The sequence below is a fragment of the Alosa sapidissima genome, chromosome 2 (genome assembly GCF_018492685.1).
Source record: "Alosa sapidissima isolate fAloSap1 chromosome 2, fAloSap1.pri, whole genome shotgun sequence".
In the NCBI taxonomy this organism is placed as follows: Eukaryota; Metazoa; Chordata; class Actinopteri; order Clupeiformes; family Clupeidae; genus Alosa; species Alosa sapidissima.
The window spans coordinates 9,582,280-9,594,437 of NC_055958.1; the positions used below are offsets into that span (position 1 = coordinate 9,582,280).

The following is a 12,158-nucleotide window of genomic DNA, read 5'->3' on the forward strand; positions in this document are numbered from 1 at the left end:
TCATAACCATCTATAAAAAAGTGTTTTTTCTTTTCTTTTTGAGCACATCCGAATCCCAGGACATAACGCACTGGACCTTATAATAGGCTCGAGATATAATTCCAAAGGGGGCAGATAGGGGCCACTGCACTTAAAACTTAAAAAGATGAAGCTTTCCGAACTTTGAAATTGCGATCAGTGACTGGCATCGGGTGAACGAAGCTTTTCGAAGTTGAACAGGCTGTTAAAAACTATTTGCGCACCTCCATGTCACAGGAGAGACTGGGCTCTCCCTTCTATGAAAAAGACGTTAGGCTACCTGCAAACTGGCCTATGATTTCATTGCTGAGTTTGCGGCAAAGCAAGAAGATGTTTTTTTTCCTGAGTCAGGATATGGCGAGTCAGTGTCATTTATTTGTCCAATGTTAGCCTATAGATACAGACCAGTACATCTTATCAATAGTTTGAATGTCGTGTGTGTTTCTGCTCATTGACAAATACCGTTCAGCACAATGATTCATGCCCAATTAATTCCCCCTGTTAAAGTGTTCGCCTTTGTTACACTATTTGGTTTCGTGATGTAGCCTATGATAAACACCATATGGCCAAATATGTGACTCAGCTAATGTTATAGGCTATACAATAAATTTCCCCTCTTTAAGGCAAGCTGGTGTAGCTTATTAGACTAGGCTACTATTAAAATACACCGACGGTAGCCTTGGCTATGTGTAAAGTAAGCTATCGCATGATTTCATGCACGTAAGTGAAAAGGGCCTTGCATCTGTCAAGTTCGCACAGGGCCTCGCATCCCCTTGCGACGGCCCTGCAGCTCCTCCTAAGACAGCGAGGAAAAAGTTAAAATACGCGATAAATCCGGGAAAAGTTGACAGGTTTGTTTCGGTCCCGGTGATTATTTGTGAAATTGTGCAAACGACAGCCTTTTCAAGGCATTTCAAGGAAGGAGTCGTAGCATGCAAGCTCCCAAATTGACCCAGTAGCCTAAGGCATCAATAAATTGTTGGGACTGGGGAGGGTCATGCGTTTTTTCTCAATCACTTTGGAGGGTCATAGAAAAAATTCTTGCTGGCGAGGGAGGGTCACGTCTTTTTTGACTAACGCTCCCAAAACTCCTCCGATAGCCCCTTAATTAAATAAATAACGAACAGTCCCTACTTGATTAATAGCCTAGGCCTACACCAGCAATTGTTGAACATTGACCTGTACAGGACATTGACAGTAGCCCAGCCTAACAAGCAAATGTTGCAAAATACATCAAAAGACACAATTAATCAGAAATAAATAATATAATCTGCATCGCTTTATTTAACAAACTGCAAGCAACAAGAGCATTGAGTTCGCTGTAAGGCCAAACCCAAGAGCAAAGCCTATCTGTTAAGGCAGTCGATAGGCTATATAACGAGCTGTGTGCCTGGAAAGACGATAGATGACGGCTCTGGTCATCCCATACCCTCCCCCCACTTCCTGTAGCCTACCATTATGAAGGCCTGTAGCCTAAAACGACTCGTTGCCGTTTTGTGACATTAAGCTTTTTCACGTTAAGCCCCCCTCCCCCATCCCCTTCATTCACAAGCAGTGGGGGAGCGCGGGGCACAAAGTAACACTTTTTGGTAGACAAAGGAGGGTTCTCCGCGCTTCTGTCGTTTGGCCACAATCCGTTGCAACCAGGCCAGGACAGATATTTTAGAGAGGAGAGACGCCGGTGCAGCTCAGATGTCTTAATTTTCTTTATTCTTCAGTAAAAGGTGCAGAACATTATTAAACTTTGACTAACACTTTTGGCTTTGGCTAAATATTTCTAAAATCATTTGAGTTTCACTAGTCACATGTTTTAACAAGCAACACTTGTTATTGAACTAATAACAGACGTGTGTCGAAAATTGACTTTATTTTCCATACGGAGAAATAACATATGCAGAGTCTAACCAAGGTCAATCTTGCCAAAAAAGCCCTCAAACCTGAAAACACATGAGGCAAAAGTGCAAAACATCACAAAACTAACTAAACTAACACGCGCATATTTTTGTATTGCAATCATTGTAGCCTACAGTTGTAACAGCACGTAACAGTCGTTTTACTCCCCGGATGCGCTCATTATAAAGAACGTTTAACGTGTCCCAAAAACAGCTATCAATTAATCACCAAACGTCTTATAAACAAGTATTGCCAGGAGCAACACCTTGCAAAAAATGATAACAATAGGCCTAGGCCTTTATATGGCTCTGCTCCTGCCTAGATTCGAACTCAGAACTACCTGAAAGTTGCAGACCTGTTCTGGAAATACGTGCATTAACCCACTCTACCGTCAGACAACGCTATCTGCTTCGAGTAGGCCTATTGGGTAGGACTGTAGCCTACACTGGTTGCTGTGGCACAGTCTTGAGTGACCGAATTCGTTTTTTTCTTTGTCATATGAATGCTGTCATTTTGTTAACATTACTGTTAAGGAGATGCTGTAGGCAAAGTCTATATTTCAACTTCGTTAGTGTAGTAAAAAAAATCAGAACTATTCACAAGGTTTCTGGGCAGCATATTTATGTTCTGTTAGCAAGCGAACTTCTCATGACTACCGCAAAGTAGCCTACTGCCAGCTGACGAAGCTCTCATTTTAAAACATTACTGAGAGACAGACACTGTACAATCAAGAAATCTTGCCACTGAATCCAAAACTATGTTTAACATTATGTACAAGGCTTAGGCTACAGTGGACTAGCATGTTGCAGGGGCTGCTAAAAACACAGAGAAACGCACTAAAAACCGGGCTAATCACAGCCCTTGCTGTAGAATGCGCCGTCTGGTTCGACCGTGGAACTCCACAGCGGACTATGCTGCCCCCAAGCGGCTGCAGTTGTACTTACATTTCACCATTCACCATGATCGTGAATGAAGTGTCAATTTTTAACTGGGACCCACTGTACACTGTACGCAAAAAATTAATTCTAACCAAGTGTTATTGATCTTATATTAAGATAAAAAAATCTATTTGGTATTGTTTTTAGTATGAAAAGACTTCTCAAAGCCCTCTCAAAAGATCATTTTGACTTAATTTAAGAAGACTTTAACTTATTTTAAGGAGTCTTATCAAGATAAATTTGCTCAACGCACTGGCAGACAAATTTGCTTGTTTTTAGGACAAATTTGCTTAACGCACTGGCAGACAAATTTGCTTGTTTTCAAGATGAGATGTCTTAAAATAAGTCAAATTTCTTTTAAATTAAGTCAAATGATTTCACAAAAAAGCGCTAGGTAAGTCTCTTTATACTGAAAACAATACCAACTAGCTTTTTTTTATCTTGATATAAAATTAATAACACTTGGTTAGATTTTGTTAGATAAGCAGTTTTTGCAGTGTAGCAAATTCCTGCATGGCATCCAATTCAAGGCTCACATTGCATCCCAATTTGTTTAACAAAGAAACACCTTTTTTGCCTTTACTTTGTTCATGGCAATGCAGTAAAAAGTTGAGAATCATTATGGCACACATGCTAACACGCAAACTTGGGTCAAGTCAGGTCAGATCAGTTTGTGTCATAGATATGGAGCGCAGAAAGGTCATTTTTCATCACTAAATAAAAAATGGCATTTATTTCCATAAATCACACACCACATATTTCTGTAAATTGCTCAGCCCCAGAGTATCCCTCCACCATGACAATTATATTGCCCGATTCAGGACAGTCTGCCCTACACACTCATGAAATGCATGTAGAGCTATGAGCTTGCTATGGTGAGATACAGGTCAAAATATAAGAATTTTTATAATACGCTTTTTATATTTTAATTCTTTAAAAATCAAAATAAAATCAATGCTATTACTAATACATGGCATGATGGCAGATCTGGATAGCCTAGACTCTGCTGAAAAAAACAATATATAATATGTGTGTGTGGCACTCACAATGACCAGAATAAATCCTTATGAATAAAGGTAGTGAAAATGCCCTAAAAACAGCTTAGGGTTCTAAGGGTTAAAGCATTTAAATGGCCTAAAGAAAACTTGATCAGTCGACTGATCTGAAGTACAGGAACAGTAGGGAATTTCTGAATGAAACTTGTGATTTACACCCCTAATGATGCATGGAAAGAATCAAACATCCTTATACATTATTGGAAAGCATTTCCAGGCTTTTGTTGACTTTTTTTCCGAAGGTTTTTGTGTCTTTCTCTGTAAGCAGTTCATTTGTAGTGAAAAAATATTTTCTTGTCCTGTGCAGGTCTGGTACCAACTTCAGCATCAGAGCCACCTCCTTTTAAATGTCTATTGATCAATAAAGTGGATGGTAGCTGCAGAACCTTCAATGATTCAGAGCAAGAGGACCTGCAGGGATTTGGACTGTGCTTAGATCCAGTATATGATGTCCTCTGGAGGTCAGTCAGTCTTACTGTCCAAGGTTTTAGTGTTAAATTGAGTGTTTTTTTTTCACACTTCACACAATCTGTTACTTATATCATATCAATATGTTTAACTACTACTTGCATCGTTTTGTGCTTAATAAGTACTGTTTACTATTGTAATGCTCTCATGCCCTCTTCTGTATGCCCTCATCTGTTCTCTCAGGTTCTTACCTACCACACGGGAGATGTGGTGCTACAATGCTGTTATTGCTGATGCACGTGTGCCTGCAACGTCAGACATCCAAGGGCGTTGTAGTATCCTGAGCCCTGAGTTAGCTTTGCCCTCAGGGACCCATGCCACAACAACCCGCTCCCATGGGGCACTGCACATTTTGGGTATGGCTTGGCGGAAAGTAGTAGTATTAGTTGCCACTTTTTAATGCAAGAAAGCTCACTTTATTTGAAGCTTTCACTTGACAAGATCTAGAGCATGTATACAAACGTTTTTGTGCACTCCTTTAATGGACATTGTCTCTCTGTGCTCATTCTTGTTTCAATTTGATAAGTGAACAATAATGGATGACACAGCGGTCTGGTATCAGAAGTTAATGTACATTCGAGATGGTAATGAGGCCACGATGTGATGCGTTGTGGCTGTTACACCTCAAACGTGCATTAATGCTTTGTGGCCGTTACAACTGGAACGTGTATACCTCAATGCCATGGAGTCCATAATCCAGTTCATACCATTGTTGCCACATCTGCGTTATGTTAATTTACTGAAATAATTGACACATTCTTTAAAACTAAATGGATTGTAGAACTACTTTTGTAGTAGAGTTTTACATATTTTAAGCAGTCGTAGCAACACACTGTCAGCCAAATTTGCTTGTTTTTAAGACAAATTTGCTTAACGCACTAGCAGCCAAATGTGCTTGTTTTTAAAGGGATATTCCACCATTTGAGGAATTGCACTCATTTTCCACCTCCCCTCGAGTTAAACAATCGATTTTTACCTTTCTCCAGTTCATCCAGCCGTTCTCTGAGTCTGGCGATACCAGTTTTAGCTTTTGTAATTCCCCAAATGGTGGAATATCCCTTTTAAGACAAATTTGCTTGTTTTCATTATGAAACGTATATGTGTATAACTCTGGCAAATATTTATGTTCCTATGAAAATATGCCTCTACAGGGTGTCTTGACACATTGGCTGCCATGCAGGAATTAAAAGTTGGTGTGGCCTGCTCTGAGGAGGAAACACAGTCTGTGATGAAGGTCTATTCCAAAGAGGACTACAGTGTGGTAAACCGCTTTGAAAGTAAGAACAATATGGTTATTCTGTTTATGTGCCTGTTACATATTATACCACAATTATTCATTCTGACGGCACTTAATACAGCAGCTTGTGATAATCCACAAGATCAATTGTGTTTCAATTTAAATGTGAAATTAATTTTGGACCTCTAAAAATACATTGGGTTGAAGAAGTTTTTTTGGAAAAGGGAACTAGCAAAGTCCTTGTAGGCAAGTTCCCCCACTTGGCGGCCACTTTGGGCAGTTATCGGGCAGCTATTTTCCTTTTCAAGTGAATGGGGAGCCATACATTACGGTTACTTACTTTACAGGGAGGGGCAGGATATGTGTAGGTAACTGCCATATTGGTATTATGAACTACCCACATGCACCACGGGCAGCCATGGCCTACTGGTCTACTGTTTAGCGCTTCGGACTTGTAACCGGAGGGTTGCCGGTTCGAACCCCGACCAGTAGGCACGGCTGAAGTGCCCTTGAGCAAGGCACCTAACCCCTCACTGCTCCCCGAGCGCAGCTGTTGTTGCAGGCAGCTCACTGCGCCGGGATTAATGTGTGCTTCACCTCAATGTGTGTTCACTGTGTGCTGAGTAGGGGTGAACGATTTTGGAAAAAAATCTAATTGCTATTTTTCTCACCAATATTGCGATTGCGATGCGATACGCGATTATTTTTAAGCTCTTTATCTTCTGTCTTATTCAACAAAGACAAGCAATTTATTATTCTATAGTATGGCCAACACAAAATTAGAAACTGTTCTTTCCTGGAGCCCAGGCCTATGTTATGATGGCATTAGGTCATTGAATAAGATTGATGAATGAAATATTTTTTATTTAACTATTTTAATCACATTAGTAGACCTATATTTGTTGAACTTCCAGCCTTGTAAACATGATGAGAAAATTATTCTTATACGTTTCTATTTTGTTTCTATTTACAATTTCATGTAGATATGATCTTTCGTTAGTTAACAGTTAGGTCTACATGCAGTGGCACTGACACGGCTTCTCCTTGTCCTGTGCTCTCCATACGTGCACACACACACACACACACACACACCCGCTCCTCTCCTCTGTAGGCTACTTGCACGTGAATCGGAACAAACTACTGTAGATTGTTGCAGCGCAAATAAATGCGGCCGAATGACTGTTCCGCTCGGTGTTAACTAAAGGTTAGCATCATCAACACCGCAGCACAATATGCATGCATGCAAATTAACTAGTTTGTTCATATCACAACAAAGCCAATCGCGGAGACAAAACTCTTTAAACATGCAAAGTTATCAGCAGTTAGCAGCATGTATGTAGCCTAGAGCCTTAGCTGGTAAGCTAATGTTAGAACAGCTGGGTTTTTGGTGGTTAGCTGTGTCAACTACTTGCGGATAATAACATTATGCATCAATGCATTACCTGTAAGGTGAAATGTTTGCGCCGCCAACCCCCTTGGATATCGCAAATGCCCCCACTGTCATTGTACTCCAGTAAACAAAGTCCCCAGTGCACAGGTGAATGGCTGCTGTGCAGCCTAAACAGTCGTGGATTTTTAATCGTCAGCTGGACAAGTGAACGAAGTTACCAGCCAGAGTAGCAGCACAGGGGAATTATGAACTAGAACCAGGGACATGGCAGGTTTGAGCAAAAGGTAATGAAGAGGTTTATTTTTAACCAAAGTAGCTCTACTGATCAGACCTTTCTTGACACTGTTAGCTGGTCCTCTTGTTTACGTTTTTTGCTTCTTCAGTGGTGGGTGTGAAGAGTCGGTGGAGCGCCGGCAAGCGCAAATAAATGCGTTTTGGTGATGTCACATATTACGAAGCGTAATCGCAGCCTTTGCGGTTTGAAAATCGCGTTTCATCATATCGCGATATTATCGCAAATGCAATAAATCGTTCAGCCCTAGTGCTGAGTGTGTTTCACTAATTCACGGATTGGGATAAATGCAGAGACCAAATTTCCCTCACGGGATCAAAAGAGTATATATACTTATACTATTTCCATGGAGGATTCTTAAAGTGCTGTGTCTCCTCATTAAAGCCCCCCTGTGTAAGAATTTCTCCCATTTAGTGGTTAGGTGTTATATTGCAACGAACCTCTCAAGCGCTGCCTCGTTTAGAACTACGTTAGCCGTCACACATCAAAACTTGGCACTAGTTCCAGACTCCTAGGCGTGTCAAAACATAAACTTTTCTCTGAATAAGCAATAACAAAATATTAATATAATTTTGTGTACTATTTTATTACCATTGCTTGTATGTGATGACACTGAAACACTCTTTCGGACACGAAATAAATAGTTTCATTTTGCCTGTTAACCGAGCTAGCAAGGATTTATTGTTTGGTTAATCTATTCTTCGTGCTGGGGTTGGAGGAGCTGGTAGGGGGACAGTTGGTACACTGCAAAAAACTGCTTATCTAATAAAATCTAACCAAGATTATTAGTCTTATATCAAGATAAAAATAACTAGTTTGTTTTGTTTTCAGTATAAAGAGACTTACCTAGCGCTTTCTCGTGAAATCATTTGACTTAATTTAAGAAAAGTTTGACTTATTTTAAGACATCTCATCCTGAAAACAAGCAAATTTTTCTGCCAGTGTGTTAAGCAAATTTGTCCTAAAAACAAGCAAATTTGTCTGCCAGTGCGTTAAGTAAATTTGTCTTGATAAGACTCCTTAAAATAAGGCAAAGTCTTCTTAAATTAAGTCAAAATGATCTTTCGAGAGAGCACTAGGGTCATTCCACGTCAATTCAACCAGGGCCCACGCACTTAGGTCTCAAAAAATTCTCAGGTGTACCTATGTTATCCAGGAGACGCACTGTAAAATGACTTTTATGTAAGATCAATACTTTCCAAGATACAGCCAGTTTTACAGGGGGAGGGGGGTGTCGATTTTGTTCACCTCTTTTTTTTGTCAAAGTTCACAAGCCCATAGCACAAGAACTAAACCATGTAGGAGGCTCAAATTTTGCATGCTGGTACATAAATAGGAATAGTAGGTATCAAAATCATCACATTTGGTCTGGATGATCCTGCATGGTCATAGCTGTCCCTCAAAGTTGATCAAAATGTTATTGGAGTTTTTGGCTGGGCTCTGTTTAGGCCTTCAGAAGACATATTTGTACTCAACATAGGGTCTTGATTTATTTCCCTTATTGAGATAAGTAGAAACACTCACAAAAAGCAATGAACAGAACATACATTCCTTCAGGGTATGAACAGCAGACCTCACAAGTCTGAAAAATAATTTTGGTTCTAATTTTCAGAGCGCCTTAACACCTTGTGCGAATATACGAAGATTTTTTTTTATATTGTTTCCTTCACTCTCCATGATCCCATCTTTTTAAAAACACCAATTTGACTTGTCTTATGCAAATCGTTCTTTTTTATTTTCCACCCTGAACATGGGCAAAATGCACCATTGAGATCAATATGTTTTGTGTAGAGTTATCACAGTGCCACCTGTGGTTGTATAGAGTAACCTGTGGTAACTGTATACAAAACATATTGATCTCAATGGTGCATTTTGCCCATGTTCAGGGTGGGTACCTACATATAGTTGTTACATTGTAATACTGAGTGCTTTTACAAAACTTTTTTTTTTTTGTCTAAATTTTCATCAGAGGCAAAGAGCTGACCTGAGACCAGTTATCTAGAAATCTGGTCATGATAGATTTGATATACAAACCATTCTTAGCTCCAACCTGTGCTGCTACAACCTTGTTACTCTTTGATACAGTGGAATAAACCTATTAAGTGTACCAGTTAATTACTTACATGTACATATGACATGTATGTTGTGTTGTGTCTTCGATGTCTTGGAACAGGTCTACTAATTCACTACATAGTACATATATCAACTGTGTTGGTACACACTTATTGCTCTTTGATACAGTGGCACAAAGCCATTAAAATGAAGTGTACCAATTAAGTACTTACAATTACATATTACATGTATGTTGTGTCATTGGTGTCTTGGAACATGTCTGCCATTACCCTACATACTGTAGTACATGTATCAACTGTGTTGGTACACATTTATTACTATTTTGATACAGTGGAATAAACCCATTAAAATAAAGTGTACCAGTTAAGTACTTACATTACCAGTTAAGTACATACATATTATATACATCCTGTCAATGATGTCATGCATCCTGTAATTGATGTGTTGAAACATGTCTGCTGTTACACCACACAGAACATGTGAATTAGTAGACCTGTTCCAAGACATCGAAGACATAACATACATGTCATATGTACATGTAAGTAATTAACTGGTACACTTAATAGGTTTATTCCACTGTATCAAAGAGTAACAAGGTTGTAGCAGCACAGCTGTTACATGTACACTGAAGACAATGAGGCCTTGACTGGAGCTAAGAATGATTTGTGTATCAAATCTATCATGACCAGATTTACCCCATCCAGCAGGTCTCAGGTCAGCTCTTTGCCTCTGATGAAAATTTAGACAAATTGGCAAAGTTTTGTAAAAGCACTCAGTATTACAATGTAACAACTATATGTAGGTACCCACAAATACATAATGCAAGTACAATGATAGTACCTGATAGTACATGTTGTTACACAGGTTGTACCACTGTACCTAATTAGGTAGGTACACTGTAACAGCGACACATTAAAATAAAGTGTTACCGAAAAACATATTTAAAAAATCTTTGTATATTCCCACAAGGTGTTTAGGTGCTCTGAAAATGAGAACCAAAATGATTTTTCAGACTTGTGAGGTCTGCTGTTCAGACCCTGAAGGGATTTCTTTTCTGTCCATTGCTTTTTGTGAGAGTGTTTCTACTTATCTCAGTAAGGGAAATAAATCAAGAGCCTATGTTGAGTACAAATATGTCTTCTGAAGGCCTAAACAGACCCCAGCCAAAAACTCCAATAAATTTTTTATCAACTTTGAGGGACAGCTATGACCATGCATGATCATCCAGTCCAAATGTGACAATTTTGTTACAAACTATTCCTATTGATGTACCCGCATGCAAAATTTAAGCCTCCTACATGGTTTAGTTCTTGTGCTTTGGGCTTGTGAACTTTGACAAAAAAAAGGCCGAACAAAATCGACACCCCCCTCCCCCTGTAAAACTGGCTGTATCTTGGAAAGTATTGATCTTACATAAAAGTAATTTTACAGTGTCTCTCCTGGGTAACATAGGTACACCTGGTAATTTTTTCAGATTTTTTTGAGATCTAAGTGCGTGGGCCCTGGTTGAATTGATGTGGAATGACCCACTAGGTAAGTCTTTTCATACTAAAAACAATACCAAATAGATTTTTTGATCTTATTATAAGATTAATAAAATTTTTTGCAGTGTAAGTGTTCTAAAGTCTTCTGTAGTAAAATCCAGGTTCACTTAACTACGTTGTTGGTGCTTTGTTTTATGTGTAGGGACCCTGAGTAAGCTACTGACGAGGTTTGGTGCCGTTTTGAAAAATATTACTGGTTAAACAATGCGATTTGGGAAGTGTTTCGCTCATGGCCCTTAGCTAATCCACTGTTTGCGATTTGGGGCTAGAGCGTATACTGGAACAAGCTCTGTAGTGGTTAATAAACGGAAAATACTGTCTCCACAGCGTATTTGATGTGTTTTAATGCAGAAAAAGACCCATGTGGTCAATTTTTGCTGGAGTTACACTTTAATGCACTGGCAGACAAAGCAGATGTCTTTACGAAAAAGCGCTAGGTTAAGTCTCTTTATACTGAAAACAAAACCAACTAGATTTTTTTATCTTGATATAAGATTAATAACACTTGGGTAGATTTAATTGAATTATTATTAGCAGTACAGTGAATAAACCAAAATAAACCAGCGACTTTTGTAAGAGCTTTGTAAGATAGCAATAAGTTCCTTGTGTACTTGCAATATTTAATTAATAACATCTAGATCATATGTAGCCTTTAATTTGATTAACAGTGCATGTGATGAATGTTGTTGCACAGGTCACGGAGGAGGCTGGGGTTACTCTGCTCATTCAGTGGAAGCTATCCGTTTTTGTGCAGACACCGATATCCTACTTGGTGGACTTGGTTTGTTTGGTGGCCGTGGAGAATATACTGCTAAAATCAAGGTTAGTTTGTCTTTGAAAAAATGCCGGCAATTTTGTATGATAATGTGTGCTGAGTGTTTTTTTTATTATTAATTAATTTGGTTAGTTAACACCATGCAAGACACAATTATGGGGGACATAAATACTAATACTCACACAATTATATTTAATTTGACATAATTAAAGACTTAAGTAGCCTAAACTGTATGTGCACACTAGGAGTGACCAAAGTTGCAAAATTACTGGAAGTCATTAATTTCTCTCGTCTCACTGTGACAAGAAGCGGGGAAGCCATTGGCAAACAGAAAGTTGAAACTTGGTCAACTTTATGGTAATGAGCTATTAACGCGGTTCAGTGGCAACGACCGGCAACCAATTAAAAATGAGGTGTAAACAGTTGAGAGCGCAAAACCTATGTGAAATTCAGTTCCTATGAATCATTTCTTCCG

The 12,158-nt window shown here is 39.1% G+C and overlaps 1 protein-coding gene across 14 annotated transcripts in view; it reads left to right on the forward strand.

Annotated features, from left to right (window-relative positions):
- mycbp2 (MYC binding protein 2) overlaps positions 1-12,158 on the forward strand; it is a 301,458-nt gene that overhangs the window by 80,676 nt on the left and 208,624 nt on the right. For all 14 annotated transcript variants that reach the window (XM_042066141.1, XM_042066068.1, XM_042066086.1 and 11 more), the window contains 4 exons: positions 4,212-4,365; positions 4,556-4,728; positions 5,524-5,649; positions 11,603-11,730. In XM_042066141.1, the coding sequence (XP_041922075.1) occupies positions 4,212-4,365; positions 4,556-4,728; positions 5,524-5,649; positions 11,603-11,730 (581 nt within the window). The remainder of the gene's footprint in view (positions 1-4,211; positions 4,366-4,555; positions 4,729-5,523; positions 5,650-11,602; positions 11,731-12,158) is intronic.